General features: G+C 39.0%; 1 protein-coding gene across 4 annotated transcripts in view; it reads left to right on the forward strand.

Annotated features, from left to right (window-relative positions):
- The window catches only part of LOC132384874 (V-type proton ATPase 116 kDa subunit a 1), a 63635-nt gene extending 60054 nt beyond the window's left edge, over positions 1-3581 (forward strand). For all 4 annotated transcript variants that reach the window (XM_059956486.1, XM_059956484.1, XM_059956487.1 and 1 more), the window contains exon 21: positions 715-3581. In XM_059956486.1, coding sequence (XP_059812469.1) covers positions 715-808 — 94 coding nt within the window. In that variant the 3' untranslated portion in view covers positions 809-3581. The remainder of the gene's footprint in view (positions 1-714) is intronic.
- Positions 3582-22225: the final 18644 nt, after the last annotated feature.

Here is a 22225-nt window from a genome sequence, read left to right on the forward strand (position 1 = left end):
ATATTAAATCAGTTTCACTGATTATCCTCAGCTGCCAGAAAAGCAATTCTTAGCACCCCATTCATTACTGTATTGAGGCTGATCCAAGAACATTTGCTAGTTTCTGGTGCCCCCTGCTGTCCATGATGCAGGCTTTTCCTGTTGAACTATCATATCCAGTATATTTCTCTATGATCTAGATAGTTGTAAGCATGAAGGTACAAAACTCAGAAAAATAGAGTTGAGGCCAAAGATCATATCAGCCTTGGATAGAAGAATGACCAGTTGATGTACTGTTACTTTTTTTCATGTTCTTATTAATTTTATCCAGAATTGTGAACAAAGTCACTAAGATGTTTCAAAAGTGGAAAATCTACACACGTTAGCATCTTAAAGTTTATTTTTAATATTATCATTGCTCTGTCAATCAGTATGATTACTTAGTTTTGTGCAAAAATGTAAATTATATCAAAAGTGTGAAGCTGGTATCTAAGGACAGGGTGAAATCAATTCCATTTTTCATCGTATTAGGTAATTCAAAGGTTCAATGCAGGATCTTGCTGTTGAGACCATGTAACTATCGTGAAGTTATGTTCTTGATAATCAGCATTCATAGTACATTGGTATGCTGAAGCAGTATTGTGACCTTGTGCAGTATATTAGCATAGTATAGTTTTCTTAGATGACATTGCCATATGTCAAAAATCCAACATTTTTTTTCTCTTGTTTTCACAGGGTTGAGTTCCAGAATAAGTTCTACTCTGGTTCTGGTTACAAGTTTGTTCCCTTCTCCTTTGAAAGCATTCTCGAAGGGCGGTTTGAAGAGTAAATGGCATTTATGTTAAATTTAGCTGTGTTGTCAATGTATAAATAGTGATGCTCATGTGGATCATTTAGTCCTTCTGTTTCTCAGCACAATGTTGTATTGTAGTTTTGATGTATTTCTGCATGCACTAAAACCAAATGGTTTTCTGATGTTCATGAATGCAGTTGTCAATTGTGACTTTTATAACTGAACGTCTGATACTACGTGGTATTCACTTAATGGTTTCCTGCAGTATAATTATCCCTTTTGGCAAACATGTTCATATGGAAAAGCTGCTCACTTTTTGGAAGGTTAAGACTAATCAACAGTATTGCTGTATTATGGCTCCCAGTAACTTGTCTTTTGTTCCAGTCTTCCAGCTATCTGATTTATTTATTTTATTTTATATTTGGAAGTGACGGGCAGACAGTCGAATTTCAAAATGAAGTGCAAAGACGCATCTGTAAAATGTAGCATGTGGAAGCAATTATTGCCTTTCAGATTATTGCAGTCACTATAAAATCTGTAATTTGTGTGTGTGTATATATACGATGTAGGAAACCTGAAGTGGAGTATGAATGAAGAAGTGAAAGTTGAGTGCATCAAGCAGGATGGTTTAGAAAATGTCAGGAAAGTGAATTTCACTTGTTTCTAAAGTTGTGTTTAGGATACTCTCTGTTTAGAAGAATTACTCTGGCCTTTATACATTGAAATTCCAAAAAATAACTTTTTAAATTCTCACAATTTCTGTAGCTCAAGGAAAATAGTTCTGGACACTATATGTTTAATACCTGTTAGTTTCTTTGTTAAGAAGAGAAAAGCATCAAAGTTAATAAGTGTCCATACTGCTTGCTCTCCCACCCAATCAGATTTGTGTCTCTGTGACTTTACTCAACTGGTTAACTGACTTGTTTTATTTTCAATCATTGACCAAGTGACCCCATTTTCTGATGCAGCCCATGTTTCTGCTTCATTTTTTTCCCTCTTTGCCCAATATAATGAGAACACTTATACACTTAAAGGTGTCAATAATCTTTTGTTACTTTGGTCTAAAGGGAACAATATGACGAGTAAAGGAGCCATATACTTTTGGTTTTTCTAAGCTTTATCACAGTTGATTTTAATTGCTGTGGAGATCTTAGTTTTCTTGGAAAACTGAGAAAACAAACATCATTCAATGGAAAATTGGTTTAGTTTAAAATTGCAGAATTTCACAGAAAACATTTTGTAACAAAAGGTTTCTTTGATTAGTGATTGATGTCACATTCATAAATATTTGCCAAATTTGAATTGGCACTATGACAACCCAAGCCATTAGTGTGGCCCTAGATTTCCAAGGAACAGTGAATATTGTGATGTCCCATTACTGCCGTTTTTTAATGCAATTGTTAGATCCTCAATGTATATGTTGCATCGTTTATAAACCATACAGGACTGTAATGAAACATTGTTAGAATGTGACGCTTTTAATGCATCAATTCATATAAATCTCCTGTGACCATTTGAAGTCATGATTTGGATTAAGAAATTATTTGGGGAAAAAAGTCCTATCTATAATATCATGCCCACAAAATGTTCTGCTCATTGAGGTCATTAATTTGATGTACATCTTACTCCAGAGTACAGCAGGATGAAACAGCATAGATCTTATTCTGGGATGTGTAAGATGACAGCTGCCTGATTTTGTCATTTTTATTCAAGTTAATGTAAATCTTTTGCTTCTCTTCCCTGACCTTGCACCATGATTAAGAGACTTTAAAAGGCAGCTGTCTGTTTTTGTTCAATGGGTGATTTGATCTAAGCAAGTGAGCAGTCTTTTATAAGTATCTGGAAAGTAAACATCTTTTTTAAACCCCAATGGCAGCTGAATATGGAGTTTGTCTTTTCCTGTAGATGAATGTTAGTTAGGTGACAGTTTTAAGTGACTGTCTTTATCTACGTGCATAGTTTTTTGTGTGTGAACGAATATTAAACATGCTTTTGCAGTACATGTATTGTAACATTTAGGATGTTTCTTAGTGCTGTGTAGAAAATGCTGAATGATTGCCCAAATTAAGGCTACATGCCCTCACATATTTTTAATTGATTTGCACTAAAATTTTGCATATCCTTAACTATTTGGACCAACATAACTTTCTTTTCACTTTTCACTACCATATCTAACTTTAAAATTAATTTGTTACTTTTTCCTGATGTACTCCTTTGTCCACAATTAATGCATTAATACACTTCCATTGTGACTCTTGATCAGTTGCACAATGATCATGTGTGTAATAATGAAGTGAGGCACAGAATTATTAGCAATTTCAAAAAAATATACTTCATTTTATATTTAGGGATTTTCTCATCTGTGCAAATTTATCTTTTTATTTATCAGTGTTTTCCAATCTAGACATTGTGCTTCAACAGACTTTTACAATAATGCATTCAAATGTTTGATTTGTACTAGCTAATGTCTATTTTGATTTAGGTTGACTGTGTAACATTTGACATCAAGCGTCAATGTTCTAAATCGCTACCCCATTCTCTAGTAAAGATGTTAAATTACATCTTTAAAATGTTGCATTAATTTTATGCATCTCACAGTGACAGAGGTGTCCTGATTGTCTGCTAATGCTTCTTTGCTGTTGAGACATTTGTTTACAGGTTTTGACTGTTTACAGCTTGTGAATGTGCACCCAGCTGAAGCTTTTTTTTGGTCATTTTTGAAATACTCTTGTATGGTTACTTTGTAAAAATTCAGTGTGTATAATTTCAATGTATATTTAAATATAGAATAAAAGTCTGGTGAAGTGTGTATTTTAGAAGTCTGGAGACATTTGATTGATCTTTGTATCTACATGATACATATTTGCTGATTGCTTGCCTGACTATTCCTTATATCAGTGGGAACTACTTGGATTTAATGAAGAAGTTCATAATTGTGAAGTACAAAATGCCACCTTCCCTGCTTGCCAGAACTAGAGTACAGTCAAAATAAACCTCCTGAGGAGTATTAAATGGCCAGAAGCCATAAGGACAGTACAATTTTTGTTTTGTTTAGCTGTTGAATAGTTTAATAGTTTTAATTTAATTTAAATATTAAACCTGCTTTTGCAGTACATGTATTGTAACATGTAGGATGTTTCTTAGTGCTGTGTAGAAAATGCTGAATGATTGCCCAAATTAAGGCTACATGCCCTCACATATTTTTAATTGATTTGCAATTAATTTAATTGATAAATTAATTTAATTAATAAACTATTAATTTAATAGTTGAATCATCTAGCATTAAAGCAACTAAAATTAAAACAATATAAAATTAATGTATCTAGGGGAAAACTACCATAGCATTGTATTTTTTTTGTTCTAATATATTTTACTGGCATACCAAGGTTTTGAAGGAGTCTGTGTATGACACGGGATGTCTTGTGCCACTGAGGTTCTTAATAGGCAGAGGTTAACTTCACAAAGTCTAAAATTCCAAAATACCAATTCATGGGGAAATTATGTTCTTTGCACGGAATACAAGATAAGTCTTGAAATTTGTATGCAGTATCATTTCCTGTGGGGAAAATATATTTGTTTTTTGATGATTTAATTTGGTTTATGGGGTTTTTATAAATGGATTGTCCTTTTTGTAGGAAATGAAATGTCTCACTTGGGTATGAGCTTTAAAATAGCTTTGGTGCAGATCTATATTTAATAGCAAATAGCAATTCCCTTGTGTCACATTCTTCATTGTACAGAAATTACTAAAAGGGTTACCAGAAAAAGGATCTAATGCTTTCCTGGCATATATGACGAATAAACTTTTCTTGGGCTTCCAGCCGGGTACAGATATAGATTTTAATTGACGTTTCAATGACAAACTCTGCCACCTTCATCGGCAATGATGCCTGGGCATGTCTAGTCCAGAGGTTTTAGACCCCCATCATCTGTCCCTCCTGATTGGTTAGTCCTCATCCAATCAGGTTTCCACTGTCCCACCTTATTTACGTACTTAAATCCTGATTTACAGGAAAATATGTAATTAACTATTTGCAATAAGATCCCGGATCCTCCTCAGGCAACTGTTCCTGAACAGTTTGTATGTTGGAAATGCGGCTGTGAACATCTCTGGCAGTGCAGAAGATGCCTGTGGAAGTAACTTGTCCCATATTGAATAGATAATTTGTTGAAGCATTTAAATCTCATTTTATCATTCTTATTAATAAAGTTGATATTAACAAATTTAGCATGAGACTCTGATACTTTGAAAGCTTTTACTACTACAGTTGGGGTTTTAAGTGCTATAGGTGGTGTTGAAAAGGACACTGCTGCAAGGCTGGACAACATGTTTTTTTACAGGATTCGCAAAATGGATATCAACGTGTTCACTGAAGTGTATTCTTGAGTTTGATGTGGCAACATTCCAGCTAATCAATTGCGGTTGCCTGCAATTCTGTAGCAGCCAGCAAATCCATTCTTCTGGTCCTCCAAACACTCATTTATATGTATGGGTTTGTACGTAAGCCAGGTGTTTGTAATCTGGGAAGGACCTTTAATAGCAGGTCAATTGTACTTGCTGGCAGTTAGGTAAGCCAATATTGGAACCAACATCATATGAACTGTTTCACGTGTGTTTACTCCAGGGAAGCAAATTATTTTATTTATGCTTGGGAAATATTTCTAATAGCTGTGTTGGGTATACTGTATATTTACAATGAATTATATATAGCCAAATTGAAGAAATAGCAAGCAGGATAGACAAAGGAGAATCAGTGGATGTTTATTTGTATTTTCAGAAGGCCTTTGACAAGGTGCCACACATGAGGCTGCTTAACAAGCTACAAGCCCATTGATATAGGACAAAGTAACAGCTGATTGGCAGGAAACAGTGTGGGAATAAAGGAAGCCTTTTCTGACTGGCTGCTGGTGACTAGGAGTGTTCCACTAGTAGGGGTCAGTGTTGGGACTGATTCTTGTGTTGTATCAATGAATTGGATGATGGAATTGATGGCTTTGTTGCAAAGTTTGCAGACGACATGAAGGTAGGTGGAGGGGCAGTTAGTTTTGAGGAAGTAGAGAGGCTACAGAAGGACTTTGACATATTAAGAGAATGGGCAAAGAAATAGATGGAATAGAATTTTGAAGTGCATGATCATGTATGTTGATAGAAGAAATGAAAGGGTTAACTATTTTCTAAATGGAGAGAACATACAAACAAACAGAGGCACAAAGGGACTTGCGAGTCCTTGTGCAGGATTCCCTAAAGGTTAATTTGCAGGTTGAGTCTGTGATGAGGAAGGCAAATACAATGTTAGCATTCATTTCAAGACGACTAAACATAAAACCAAGGATGTAGTATTGAAACCTTATAAAGCTATGGTGGAGCCTCTTGGGAGTATTGTGAACAGGTTTGGGCACCCTATTTTAGAAAGGATGTGTTGAAACTGGTGGGTTCAAAGGAGGTTCACAAAAATAATTCCAGGATTGAATAGCTTGTCGTATGAAAATTATTTGAAGGCTCTGGGTCTGTATTCACTAGAATTCAGAAGAATGAGGGGTGACGTCATTGAAACTTACTAAATGATGAAAGGCTTTGCTAGAGTGGATGTGAATAGTATATTTCCTATGATAGGAGAGTGTAAGACCAGAGGACACAACCTCAGAATAGAGGGGCATTGAGTTAGAATGATGAGGAATTTCTTCAGCCAGAGTGGTGAATCTGGAATTCTTTGCCACAAGCAGGTGTGGAGACCAAGTCTTTATGTATATCTAAGGCAGAGGTTAATTGATTAGTGTAGAAATAGCAGGGGCTCTGACAGAAATATTTCAAATGTCATTAGAAACAGGGATGATGCCGGAGGATTGGCATATTGCTCATGTGGTTCCATTGTTTAAAAAGGGTTCTAAGAGTAAACCTAGCAATTATAGGCCTGTCAGTTTGATGTCAGTGGTGGGTAAATTAATGGAGAGTATTCTTAGAGATGGTATATATAATTATCTGGATAGACAGGGTCTGATTAGGAACAATCAACATGGATTTGTGCGTGGAAGGTCATGTGTGACAAAACTTACTAAATTTTTTGAAGAGGTTACGAGGAAAGTTGACGAGGGTAAAGCAGTGGATGTTGTCTATATGGACTTCAGTAAGGCCTTTGACATGGTTCCGCACGGAAGGCTAGTTAGGAAGGTTCAATCGTTTGGTATTAATATTGAAGTAGTAAAATGGATTCAACAGTGGCTGGATGGGAGATGCCAGAGAGTAGTGGTGGATAACTGTTTGTCAGGTTGGAAGCTGGTGACTAGTGGTGTGCTTAGGGATCTGTACTGGGTCCAATGTTGTTTGTCATATACAGTAATGATCTGGATGATGGGGTGGTAAATTGGATTAGTAAGTATGCAGATGATACTAAGGTAGGTGGTGTTGTGGATAATGAAGTAGGTTTTCAAAACTTGCAGAGAGATTTAGAAGAGTGGGCTGAACGATGGCAGATGGACTTAATGCTGATAAGTGTGAGGTGCTACATTTTGGTAGGAATAATCCAAATAGGACACACATGGTAAATGGTAGGGCATTGAAGAATGCAGTAGAACAGTGATATAGGAAGAATGGTGCATAGTTCTCTGAAGGTGGAATCTCATGTGGATAGGGTGGTGAAAAAAGCTTTTGGTATGTTGGCCCTTATAAATCAGAGCACTGAGTAAGGAGTTGGGATGTAATGTTAAAATTGTACAAGGCAATGGTAAGGCTGAATTTGGAGTATTGTGTACAGTTCTGGTCACTGAATTATAGGAAAGATATCAACAAAACAGTACAGGGAAGATTTACTAGAATGTTACCTGGGTTTCAGCACCTAAGTTACAGGGAAAGATTGAACAAGTTAGGTCTTTATTCTTTGGAGCATAGAAGGGGAGACTTGATAGAGGTATTTAAAATTATGAGGGGGATATATAGAGTTGACGTGGATAGGCCTTTTCCATTGAGAGTAGGGGAGATTCAAACAAGAAGACAGGAGTTGAGAGTTAGGGGGCAAAAGTTTAAGGGTAACATGAGGGGGAATTTCTTTACTCAGAGAGTGGTAGCTGTGTGGAACGAGCTTCCAGTAGAAGTGGCAGAGGCAGGTTCAATATTGTCATTAAAAAAAAAATTGAATAGGTATATGGACAGGAGAGGAATGGAGGGTGATGAGCTGAGTGCGGGTCAGTGGGACTAGGTGAGAGTAAGCGTTCGGCATGGACTAGAAGGGCTGAGGTGGCCAGTTTCCATGATGTAATTGTTATATGGTTATATGATTCTTGATTGTTCAGGCAGTGAAGGGATACGGGGAAGAAGGCAGGAGATTTGGACTGAGGGGAAATGGATCAGCCGTGATGAAATGGCAAAACAGACTTGATGGGCCAAATTGCCTAATTCTGCTCCGATATTTTATGGTCTTATGATCAAATTGTATTTCCAAAAACACTTTTTGTTCTCCTTTCATTTAAGGGCCTATTAAAGTGAATAAATTTAGTTACATAATACTTCTTGTAGATAATTTAATCATTGAATTCCGAGTTAGGAAAAGGTTAATGTACCACACTGCATAATTAAAAATATATTTAAAGTGGGGTGCAGTGTATATATAACCCATACTGTGATGCACATGCTGGAAAAGGATATCGAATCTCAAAGAATGGTGGTATGAATTAAGATGAGGAATTTAGAAAAATGGAGGGGGGGGGGAGTCTTAATGAAACCTGTCAATTATTAAACGGCCTAGATAGAGTGGTTGTGGAGAGGATGTTTCCTATAGTGGTGACTCTAGGGCCAGAGGGCACAGCCTCAAATTCAAGAGACATCCATTTAGAACAGAGATGAGAAGGAATTTCTTTAGCCAGAAGGTGGTGAATCTGTGGAATTCATTGCCACATATGGCTGTAGAAGCCAAGTCATTCAGTATATTTAAAGCGGAGATTGATAGGTTCTTGATTAGTCGGCATCAAAGGTTATAGGGAGATGGCAAGAAAATGGGTTGAGGGGGATAATAAATCAGCCATAATTGAAGGTGGAGCTTTCAATTATTGCTCTATTGCTAATTTATCCTTGTCATAAGGGAAACGGACAAAGCCTGATCACTGATTTTTCCATTTCCCAAGAAAATTAAATAGATCTTTTATTTTAATTCTAGATTCTAATCTGTGAAATCTTTTCTTTTTATAGTATGTAGAATTTTTTAATGATTTTTGTTCTAGCTCTAGTGATTTACCTTTATTCCAGGACTCCTTTTAACCTTGTAGTTCAAGGTTAATTCATTTGGAGTTTGCAAAATAAGCTGGAGAAGAGTGACCAACTAGTTAGACGGAAACTTATTCCATTGTTTGGGAATGTAGGAGGAAGCTGGACAAAGATACTTTAAGACTATAATTAGAAGATACCTACATGTAAAGAATGGTAGAACTTTGGAACTCTGTTTTTATAAAGTTAATTTTAACCTGAGACTTTTGTTAACCAAGGGTCAAGGCACTGGAAAGCATAACAGCTTTCTTGAACAGACTTGAAGCTCTAAGTGTTTATTCTTGCTCCAGCAGTATTAAAGGCAGGTTATTTTGTCTGGGAATCCAAAGGTGTAGTCCCATTTACCTAGGTTGAAAATACATAATCTTCAATATCAGCCAAAATGGAATTTTCCTTTAAAAGGGAGTTCGGGGAAGGAGGTGGATTGGCCCTGACCAAGTATGCCCTTTAGAATGGAAAACATAGAAAACCTACACACAATACAGGCCCTTTGGCCCACAAAGTTGTGCCGAACATGTCCCTACCTTAGAAATTACTAGGTTTCCCTATAGCCCTCAATTTTACTAAGCTCCATGTACCTATCTAAAAGCATCTTAAAAGACCCTATCGTATCCGCCTCCACCACCGTTGCCTACAGCCCATTCCACGCACTCACCACTCTCTGAGTCAAAAATTTACCCCTGACATATCCTCTGTACCTACACCCCAGCACCTTAAACCTGTATTCTCTTGTGGCAACCATTTCAGCCCTGGGAAAAAGCCTCTGACTATCCACACAATCAATGCCTCTCATCATCTCGTACACCTCTATCAGGTCACCTCTCATCCTCCTTTGCTCCAAGGAGAAAAGGCTGAGTTCACTCAGCCTATTCTCATAAGTTGTGCTCCCCAATCCAGGCAACATCCTTGTAAATCTCCTCTGCACCCTTTCTATGGTTTCCATGTCCTTCCTGTAGTGAGGCGATCAGAAATGAGCACAGTACTCCAAGTGGGCTCTGACCAGGGTCCTATATAGCTGCAACATTACCTCTCAGCTCCTAAACTCAATTCCACAATTGCTGAAGGCCAGTACACCATACACCGCCTTAACCACAGAGTCAACCTGCGCAGCTGCTTTGAGCGTCCTATGGACTCAGACCCCAAGATCCCTCTGATCCTCCAGACTGCTAAGAGTCTTACCATTAATACTATATTCTGCCATCATATTTGACCTAACAAAATGAACCACCTCACACTTATCTGGGTTGAACTCCATCTGCCACTTCTCAGCCCAGTTTTGCATCCTATCAATATCCCACTGTAACCTCTGACAGCCCTCCACACTATCCACAACACCCCCAACCATTGTGTCATCAGCAAACTTACTAACCCATCCCTCCACTTCCTCATCCAGGTCATTTATAAAAATCACAAAGAGTAAGGGTCCCAGAACGGGTCCCAGAATAGATCCCTGAGGCACTCCACTGGTGCCTGACCTCCAGGCAGAATATAACCCATCTACAACCACTCTTTGCCTTGTGTGGGCAAGCCAGTTCTGGATGCACAAAGCAATGTCCCCTTTGATCCCATGCCTCCTTACTTTCTCAATAAGCCTTGCATGGGGTACCTTATCAAATGCCTTGCTGAAATCCATATACACTACATCTACTGCTCTACCTTTATCAATGTGTTTAGTCACATCCTCAAAAAATTCAATCAGGCTCATAAGGCTTGACCTGCCGTGCTGACTACTCCTGATCATATTATGCCTCTCCAAATGTTCATAAATCCTGCCTCTCAGGATCTTCTCTATCAACTTACCAACCACTGAGGTGAGACTCACTGGTCTATAATTTCCTGGGCTATCTCTACTCCCTTTCTTGTATAAAGGAACATCATCTGCAACTGTCCAATCCTCGAGAACCTCTCCCGTCCCCATTGTTGATGCAAAGATCATCGCCAGAGGCTCAGCAATCTCCTCCCTTGCCTCCCACAGTAGCCTGGGGTACATTTCTTCCGGTCCCGGCAACTTATCCAACTTGATACTTTCCAAAAGCTCCAGCACATTCTCTTTCTTAATAGCTACGTGCTCAAGCTTTTCAGTCTGCTGTGAGTCATCACTACAATCACCAAGATCCTTTTCCATAGTGAATACTGAAGTAAAGTATTCATTAAGTATCTCTGCCATTTCCTCCGGTTCCATACACACTTCCCCACTGTCACACTTGATAGGTCCTATTCTTTCACATCTTATCCTCTTGCTCTTCACATACTTGTAGAATGCCTTGGGGGTTTTCCTTAATTCTGCCCGCAAGGCCTTCTCATGGCCCCTTCTGGCTCTCCTAATTTCCTTCTTAAGTTCCTTTCTGTTAGCCTTATAATCTTCTAGATTTCTAACATTACCTAGCTCTCTGAACCTTTTGTAAGCTTTTCTTTTCTTGACTAGATTTATCACAGCCTTTGTACACCACGGTTCCTGTACACTACCATAACTTCCCTGTCTCATTGGAACGTACCTATACAGAACTCTACACAAATATCCCCTGAATATTTGCCACATTTCTTCCGTACTTTTCCCTGAGAACATCTGTTGCCAATTTAAGCCTCCATTTTCTTCCTGATAGTTTCGTAATTCCCCTTATTCCCCTAATTGGAACAGGTTGAAGCCATAAGGGTTCTTAAGCTGTTCTGCCATTCAACAAAATCAATTTTTTCAGAATCAACTCTACCAGTCGACCAAATTCCCAGTCTTTGACTCCACTGCAGAGTACAATATTTCAACTTCAACCTTGAATACACTTAGCGAGTTAACATTCGCCTCTCTCTTGGAGGGGGAATACCAAATAGTGTCAATCCACCAGGAGATGAAATTTCTCATCTCTTGTAAATGCACAAAACCGTATTCTGAAGCAAAACTCCTTAGTTCTTGTGTGCCCTGATAAGAAGAAATGTCCACCCTATTAAGTCCCCTTGGAACCCTACATGATAAATGGTATTGACCCCATGTTAGAGATGCCCGCTGCAGGTAGTCTTGTTCTCATAACAACATGGACATTAAGGGCAGAATTAGACCATTTAGCCCTTCAAACTTGCTCGGCCCTTCAGTAGCTGTTTCTACATCTTTATAACATACCTTCACACTCTTAATCCTTTTATGTCCAGAAATATAACTATTTAATAGCACCTTGGCTGCAAATGATCCAGTGACCTTGGTTCTGCAGAGTAGTTTCTGTAGATTGAATAACTTCCTTTTATTTCTGAAAATTGTCTTCATTCTTGTGGAAAGCTTGAAGGTAAAAGTAACAGTGAAAATGATTGAAACAATTGTCAAGATAATGACAGCCATATTTGAGATAAACTATGTTGAAGACCCTTTGGTTGGGATCATGGCTTGCATACCATCATGAAGCCAATATAAAATGGTGATGGATTTCTGTGTGCTTCTGAAATCAAAAAGGGTTTTCCATTGTCTGTCCTGATGGAAAGAGGCCAATAAATGCCTTTTTCTTTGAGTTGTTGCATTGTTTTCCTCTGCTTCTGGATGGGGATAATTGCAATTCAATTCAGGGAGCTCCTCTTTGGACACAAGAGGGGAGATGGCATTCCACCTTCCTTCTCTATTATAAACTTCCCACTCAGAAATGAACTTCAGACTCTACTTGGTGACAACCAGGTGACTGCTGAGTCTGGTTTTGATAATCCAAGTCAGCAATTCTGTTGGAACTCCTGTTCTGGTTTCTTTTTCTGTAATTGAAGCAATTACTTACACAGGGTGGCAGAATGTTAAACAGTTAAGCATTTTTGTGACCTTCCTCTCAATATCTCTGATAAATATTTCAGATGGAACAGGAATATCACAGAAGGCAAGAAAATTGTCTCCTGGGGTACGTCTCTAGTGAGTATCCAAAGTAATCCCAGTTGCTAACATGTTTTAACACTTGGATTTCCTTTCAAATAACAGATCTTATTATGAATAAGCCCATTCCCTTTACTTTAGAATTAGTGGCAACACAAAGAGCACTGCAAAATGGGACAAAGGGGAAATAATTGTGTTGAATCCTATATCGAATAGGAAATCCAGTCTTCGGTGGAGAAAAAAAAAGTCAAATGACATTAAATTACATATGTTGTAATTGCTCACTTCATGGGTATTTAGACAGGCTAGTTTCGTACTATTCTTCACTGAGATTGATTCTGCAGTTGGTCTGTTGATTCAGTTGTAAAGCAAAAGGTAAAATGGTGATAAGTTTCCGTGGGCAGCTGATTTGAAGAGGCTGTTCTAATGTCCATCTTGAGTAAAGGAGTCAAGGACTTTGGTCACGTTGAAAGAGGCCAAGTGTAGTTTAATAAAGTCCCTACAATTTTCTTGGTTGTATTCTGTTATGCCTCTGGGTTAATGTAATCCACACTGTGAATTTGGGGAGTAATTCTTTGTCCACTGGGGAAAATTGGTTGAGAAGGACTCCAGTGCTGACTTTTATTTATTTTTAGTTTTATTTGGAGTTACAGCATGGTAACAGGCCCTGCCTGCCCAATGAGCCCATGCTGCCCAGATACATCTGTGTGCCCAATTAACCTAGTAACCCATATGCCTTTGGAATGCTGGAGGAAACCCATGTGACCACAGGGAGAACATACAAATTCCTTACAGACGGCAGTAGAAATTGAACCTGGGTCATTGGTGCTGTAAAATCTTATGCTAACAACCATGCTATTGACTTCACCTATGGCATGAAGGCCCCCTCTGTAGTAATCATGATTGAAACACTTCCTGAGGTCCCCTAGAATAACTTCATCTTCCCTTATGTGAACAATGAGATTTGGATTCATGACTAGAGCTTTTCATCATCATCTCTGGAACTTTAAAAAAGGTTTGTCTCAGTTCTCAAGGTGTTTTATTTTTACTTGTGATGTGGCCTTTTTGACTTCACATCAGTCGGGAGCAGAACAGATGTTGTTAAAGGTACTCGTGTTAAGGGTCAAGTCAAGGGTGGGGATGTCTTTGGCATGTCCCTTTCAGTGGCTGCTGACAATCTTTCTGAAGCTAAGGAGTTCACCTCTCTGAGACTTTGAGTCACAGAGTTATATAACACGGATAGGTTCTTCAGCACAATGCATCCATGCTACCCAAGGTTCTTACCAAGCCATGCTAATCCCATTTGCCTGTATTCAGCCCATACCCTGCTCAGCTTTTCCTGCCCATGTACCTGTCCAAATGTCTTTAAAAAGTAGTAATTGTCCCTTCCTCTGCCTTTTCCTTGGTTGCTCCTTTCTGTGTGGGGGAAAAAATGTCCCTATGACTGTCACTTAAGCACATGAGAGGGGTAGTAGGCCTTACATTTAATGTGCATGTGAAAATGCTCCTCCTCCAACCAGCCTTACTGTACAAAGCAACCTTCCCACATTAAAGTTTCGAGGTGAGACCCTGGAGGTGTGGACTTCTCCCCACCTCTCAGCAAAAGCATATGCTGATGCCATTACATTAGATATAGCCTATGGTTGAGTGAGGAAGAGGATATCTGAAAATCAAAACCTTTGATCTATCCCAAATCTCATGGTTTATTAGACAGCTGCCTGCCTTCCCATGTGCAACTGAGATCTGCAGTCACTAGAGCAGGCACTGTGACTAATTTAGAAAGGCACCATCAATATTTACCCCCAAACGTGGTAGGATAAATTAACCGATGTCAGTTCCTTTCTCACGCAGTCATCACAGGCAAATAATAATGTTCTGAGGTCTGTCATAGGTGCAGATTACCAGGCAGACAAAAAATGAGATTCAAGAATACGATCAAGATTTGAAAAGAAAAAAAAAGAAAAAAAAGAATACAATCAAAGACTCTTTGGAAAAACTGAACACTTTTTGGTAATCCCTGACCTACAATTGTTCAAAGAGGAGAGAAGCATTTGGGATGGCATTGGAAGACTTGAATCCGTACACTTTGAATCCCTGTACAAACAAATGAAGCTGCTGCCCCATTAGAAGAAATGTCAATGGATCCTACAATGACTTTTGTCATTTAAGATTCCTCAGGACCAGAGTAGAAGCAAGTCCATAAGACATATGAACTGAATTAGGCCATTTGGCCCATTGAGTCTGTTCCACCATTTCATCATGGTTGATTTAGTTTCCCTTTCAACCTCATTCTCCTGTCTTTTCCCTGTAACCTTTGATGCCCTGACTAATGAAGGATCCATCAACCTCTACATTAAATACATCCAATGGGTTGCCCCCCACAACTGTATATTGCAATTAATTCCACAGATTCAGCACCCTCTGGTTAAAGAAATTCTTCCTTATCTCTGTTCTATAGGGACATCCTTCTATTCTGATGCTGTGCTCTCTGGAACTTGACTCTCCCACTATAGGAAACATCCTCTTCACATCCACTCTTTCAATATTTGATAGGTTTCAATGAACTTCCTCCCTCATTCTCCTAAACGACAGTGAGTAATGCGCAGAGTCTGAAACATTCCTCATGAGAATGATCCTTTCATTTCTGGGATCATTCTCATGAACCTTCTCCGGATCCTCTCCAAAGCTAACACATTCTTTCTTAAATAAATTGTCCAAACCTGCTCACAATATTTCAAGTGTCGTCTGACCAATGCCTTATAATGCTCACCAATTCCTCCTGGATCATGAAAGCAAGTGGAGGAAGGAGAAGAGGGAGAGAATACATTTGTGTTCGGGTTGGTAACCTGCATTTAAATTCCCTAAGTGTCCACTAGATGGTGCAAGAGACCAGGATTAAACCAGGATTAAACAATGTGTTCAGCCATTTGTGTAAGAATATACGTACGCAAATGATATGCATTAAGTGGTGGTTTGCTCTGTAAATTGTTGAAGCTAGGGGTTAAAACAGGTGGGTCCAACAGGACTTTGCATGAATTGCACTGAAATAAGTGATCATTTACAGAGAACCGTTTGTTGAGTTACGGCTGCACATTTACCTGGATGACAAAATTATGGAACACGCTTGGGCTTGTCTTCCCACCCAACGACATACACCTAATCGTCCTGTTTTTATGGACCAAGTCAATCATATCCATGGATTAGAGCAGAGAAATGCAGTACACAAGAATAAACTACAGCTGCTAAATTAAAATGATCTATGTATGTGACATGAAGATATGATATAAATGATTTACATACTTCATATAGTTTAAGTTATCTTCTATACCTTAGGAAGAGTTGCAGGTCTGGGTTTTATACATTACAATTAGTATTTCTTGTCCATAATTTTGTCCAATTGTCATTGATTCAGCTGCAACTTCTCAAAGTACATCCCGCAACTCACTTAGGATCTCATATGTGTCCGTTTTAACAATAAGTTAAAACAGTGCATTAAGACTGTGGGTTCATACATTGGCTTCAAATAAAGGAACACTTCTACTGCTACAGCCTTGATTAGGTCAAGAATTTGTGATACAAACCAAAAAGGCCCTGCAGATTGGAGGGTGGCAAAAGTGAAATAACTTTGAAGAAAGGAGCAAATGAAAATCAGGAAAATACCAGTCATGGGAAAACTTCTGGAATTTATAATAAAAGATGTAATCTGAATCAGGTTTATTACTACAGACGTATGTCATGAAATTTGCTGTTTAGCAGCAGCAGTGCTGTGCAAGACATAAAAATAATACCATAATTTATGATAAGAAATATAAAAAATAAATAGTGCAACAAGAGAGCAAAATAATGAGGTAGTGTTCACAGGCTTTTGGACTGTTCAGAAATCTGATGGCGGAGGGGATGAAGCTGTTCCTAAAGAGTTGAGTGTGTGTCTTCAGGCTCCTGTACCTCCTCCCTCATGATAGTAATGAGAAGAGGGAATGTCCTGGAATGGTGAGGCTACTTCATAACAGCTGCTGCCTTCCTTCTTGAGGCATTGTCTTTTGAAGATGTCCTTGATGGTGGGGAGGCTACTGCCTGTGATGGAGTGGCTAAGCAGCTTTTTCCAACCTTGTGCATTGGCAGGACACCAGACGGTGACTCTCTTCATGGTACATCTGCAGAGATTTGCTAGAGTCTTTGGTGACATACTAAATCTCAACTGAAATAAGGCCATTGGCATGTCTTCTTAGTAACTGCATCAAAATATCTTGGGCACAGGAAAGTACTTCAGAGATGCTGACGCTAGGAACTTGAAGCTACAAATAACAGAACACCTGGCAACGAGTAATAGGATTAAGCAAAGCCAGTATGGATTTATGAAAAGCTATCATATTTGTATCATTGGCACTCAACAGTGAAGACATGACCAGTAGGGAGGAGAAGGAAGAACTAGACGATTTTAATGCATTTAGGGTTTCCGGTGGTTTCAATAGGGTCCCCAAAAAAAATGCAGGTCAACAAAGTTGGAGCAGATGAAACTGGGTGCAATGTAATGCCATGGATTGAAAACGGATTATAACAGAAAAGAATGGGAATCAATGGGTATTTGTCAGATTGCCTGTGATGAACAGATACTGACAATATCAGCATTTGGGCCACTTTTATTCACTATCCATTTTAATGATTTACCAATGGGACCACAAACCTGAGGTCCAAATTCGCTGGTGAAAGTGGGTGGGATGGTAAATACAGGGGAAACAAGGGGCTTCAAGAGGACAGTGAATGTGTTGGCAAAAATTTAGCAGAGGGAATGAAAAAAGTGAGGTCATCCATATTGGTGCAAAAGAAGTGTTATTAAAATAGAGGATGACAATATCCACAAGGATCCTGGTGGATTGTCCACATGTCACTGAAAGCTAACTGCCCAAAGCAATTAGGAAGGCAACTCATATGTTGGTCATCAATATGTGAGGATCAGCATCTTACTGCAATTATATAGGACCTTAGTGAGGCTGCATCTGGGAATTTTGTACAATTTTATTCTCTTCACCTAAGAAAGAATATGCTTGCCATGCAGGGAGTTCAACAAAGATTTACTAAGCAGGTTCTCAGATGTCAGGTTTGTTTTATGAGGAGAGATTCAGTATATTAGGCCAATGTTGACTGGTAATTGGTTTATTTGTGTCTCGTGCTCTGAGGTACAATGGAAAAGTTTGTTTTACATGCCATCCATACCGGCTATTTCATAACATCATACAGAGAAAGGGCAGTGCAGGCAGACAATAAGGTGTAAGGACATGATGAGGTAGATTGTTAGGTCAAGAGTAGAAGATCCTCATCAAGGGATCAAAGGCAGAGAGGGTCAGCAACTTTAAATTCTTTGGTGCCATCATTCCAGATGATCTGTGTTCTACTTCCTTAGGAGTTGGCAAAGATACAGCATTGTTTCTAAAACTCTGATACACTTCTATAGATGTGTGGTGGAGAGTACATTGACTGGTTGCATCACGGCCTGGCACGGAAACACCAAATGCCCTTGAACAGAAAATCCTACAAAAAGCAGTGGATGTGATCCAGTCCATCTTCACTCCCAAAAATTGTGTACATCTACACAGAATGCAGGAAGAGCAGCATCCAGCATCAGGGACCCCCACCATGCTCTCTCCTCACTGCTACCATCAGGAAGAAGGTACAGGAGCCTCAGGACTCACACCACCAGGTTCAGGAACAGTTATTAACCCCTCAACCAACAGACTCTTGAACCAGAGGGGACAACTTCACTTGCTCAATCACTGAACTGCTTCCACAACCTATGGACACATTTTTAAGGACTCTTCATCTCATGTTCTCACTATTTATTGTTTATTTATTTGTTTTTTTTGTGTATTTGGACAATTTGTTGTCTTTTGTACATTGCTTATTTGTCCGGCCCGATGGTGCAGTCTTGTGTTTCTTGGATTCTATTGTGTATGCCCACAAAAGTGAATCTCAGGGTGGTATATGGTGATATATATGTACTTTGATAATAAATTTACTTTGAATTTTGATCTTAGATGATGTCAGTTCAATCAAGAGGTGACTTCATTGAAGCTGCAAAATTCTTAGAGTGCTCATCATGGATGTGGATGTGGATGGGGAGGGAGGGGGGTCCCCCATGGCTGAAGAGTCTAGGAATACAGTTCAAGTTCGCGGACCAAGTAGTAGGGAAGGAAACAAGGAGAATTTTCATCATTCAGAAGGTGGTGAATGTTTGGAATTCTCTATCCTGGATGGGTGTGGCTATTCAGTCACTAGGTTCATTCAAAACAGTGCTCAACAAATTTCTGGATATTAAGAATATAGAGACAATGCAGGAAAATGGCTGTGATCTTTCAGAAACTCAAAGAAGGCTTGCAGTCCTAGATGGCCTGCTCTCCTAAGACATACATTCAAATATTTATAGTCTGATTGGTGTAACAACAACTACTAAGCTAATGTTTTCTCTCAATTCCCATTTTTGCAGCAGGAATTTGCACTTATTTGGGCCTGCTCAAAGCTCCAAAGTTTGACTATGGGGATGTAAATACCACCAAACTAGACATGCCCGGGCATCATCCCTGATGAATGTGGCAGAGTTTGTCATCAAAACATCAGTTGTAATCGATACCTGTACCTGCCTGGAAGCTCAAGAGGAGTATACTCAACACTATCAGTTTGTTTTATATCTAAACCTCTTAGAGATATTTAGCTGATACAATGGTTACAGACGAGTCTTTGAGTTTTGGCTTAAGTTGATTGGAGATATGGGGAGTCTTACTTTGTAATTTCCCACATAAGAGATTTGGTTATAAATGTAGCGTCAAACAACAGACTTCCCCATAAGGATGGATGGAAAATCAAAAGATGAATTGCCTTTAAATTTGAGAACTGATATATTCTGCAGATGTGATTTGGAAACTAGACACTGGGGTCTTATTAAACCACTTTCCAGGAATTTTTAACACATTAGACATTGGAATGCCTTATCCTTTTGATCTCTGCAGAATCTAAGCTTCCTGGAACTCTCTCAGGATGATATTCAGTGTAATTATCAGCTCTGATAGGCAACCCCTAGGTAGAGAATAGAGTCAAAGGTTGCGGCTCAAACATCTTGTCTGCTGGAAGCACAAAGCCAACAGCCAGAGGTCAGCAGGTTAAGTATCAGAGGTCAGTGTGGACGAGCTGGTGTGGAAAGGTTGTAAATTGAAAGTAAAGCCATTGGAGCTCAGCAAGGGCTGCTGCAATGGATAAACACGTGTTCATATCCCAGGCCATCACAACATGCTCTGTTTTGTTTGCATGATTGTGTTGCTGCATGACTTGATCAGTAAATCAAAGACTAATGGTCTAGAGAGAGAACTTTAAGTGCCACAAAGGATATATCTTGAGATATAAGCAAACTGCTGGAAGGATGGGGTGGAACTGTTGGTAAAAAATAAAATAAAATCCTCAGGAAGAGGTGACTGCAAGGGTAAAAAGACCCTGATGGGAGTTATATACAGGCCTCCAAATAGTAACCAAATACAAATTACAGTGGGAGATAGAAAAGGAGTGTAAAAAAGGGCAATGTTACGACAATAATAGCAGATTTCAATATGCAAGTAAATTGAGAAAACTGGGTAGGTGCTGGATCCCAAGAGAGGGAATTTGTAAAATGCCTACATCATGGCTTTTTAGTGCAGCTTGTGGTTGAGCCCACTAGGGGAAAGGCAATTCTGGACTGGGTGTTGTGTAATGAACCAGATTTGATTAGGGAGCTTAAGGTAAACTCTTAGGAGACAATGATCATAGTACGATAGAATTCACCCTGCAACTTGAGAGGGAAAAGTTAGAGTCAGATGTATCAGTATTACAGTGGAATAAAGGGAATTACAGAGGCCTGAGAGAGGAGCTGGCCAAAGTTGATTGGAAGGAGACACTAGCAGGGATGATGGTAAAACAGCAGTGGCTAGAGTTTCTAGGGGCAATAAGGAAGGCGCTTGATAGATATATTTCAAAGATGAAGAAGTACCTTCTCAAAAGATGAAGTCAAAGACAGCATAAAGTGAGAAGAGAGGGCATACAATATAGCAAAAATTAGTGGGAGGTTAGAGGATTGGGAAGCTTTAAAAATCCAACAGAGGGCAACTAAAAAGCCATAAGGAGAGAAAAGATGAAATAGGAAGCTAAACTAGCCAATAACATAAAAGAGGATGCCAGAAGTTTTCTCAAATATATAAAGAGTGAAAGAGACGTGAGAGTGGATATTGGACATCAGTAAAATTATGGTGGAGAGGTAGTAATGGCAGATAACAACATGGCAAATGAACTTAATAAGTACTGTATTCTGCGTCTGTCTTCACTGTGGAATTCACTAGCAGTATGTCAGCAATTCGAGAGTGTTAAGGGATGGAAGTGAGTGTTGATTCTGGAATGGTTCGGAAGGATTAGAAATTGCAAATGTCACTCCACTCTTTAAGAAGGAGGGAGATAGAAGAAAGGAAATTATAGAACCGTTAGCCTGACTTCAGTGATTAGGAAGATGTTGGAGTCCATTTTTAAGGATGAGGTTTCAGGGTACTTGGAGGCACATGATAAAATAGGATATAATAACAAGATTTCCCTTAAGGAAACAAAGTCAGCATAGCTTCCTGAAGGGAAAATCCTGCCAGACAAACCTTTTTGGAATTCTTTGACAAAGGAGAGTCAGTGAATGTTGCTTACTTGCATTTTCAGGCCTCTGACAAGGTTGCTATGAGGTTGCTAAACAAGAGCCCATGGTATTACAGGAAAGATGTTAGCATGGATAGAAGATTGGCTGACTGGCAGGAGGCAAAGAGTGGGAATAAGGGGGGGGGGGCTTTTCTGTTTGGCTGCCACTGGCCAGTTGTTGGTATTGGGATCGCTTCTTTTCATGTTCTATGTCAACGATTTGGATGATGGGATTGATGGTTTTGTGGCCAAGTTTGCAACAATACGAAGATAGGTAGAAGGGCAGGTAGTGTTGAGGAGGCAGGGAATCTGCCAAAGAACTTAGACAGATTTGGAAAATGGGCAAAGAAGTGGCAGGTGGAATATAGTGTAGAGAAATATATGATCATACACTTTCGTCGAAGGAATAAAAGTGTAGACTATTTCCTAAATGGAGAAAATTTTAAAAAAGCAGAGGTGCAAAGGGACTTGGGAGTCCTTGTGCAGGATTCCCTAAAGGTTAACTTGCAGCTTGAGTCAGTAGTAAGGAAGGCAAATGCAATGTTAGCATTCATTTCAAGAGGACTAAACATGAATGAATGAATGAAATTTTATTTATTTTGGTCAGTACAAACATTAAAAAAAGCATAATTTTCAGCAATGATTTCATAAGACCAATTTAAATAAAAATCTTTAG

Source organism: Hypanus sabinus, chromosome X1 (genome assembly GCF_030144855.1).
Source record: "Hypanus sabinus isolate sHypSab1 chromosome X1, sHypSab1.hap1, whole genome shotgun sequence".
NCBI lineage: Eukaryota > Metazoa > Chordata > Chondrichthyes > Myliobatiformes > Dasyatidae > Hypanus > Hypanus sabinus.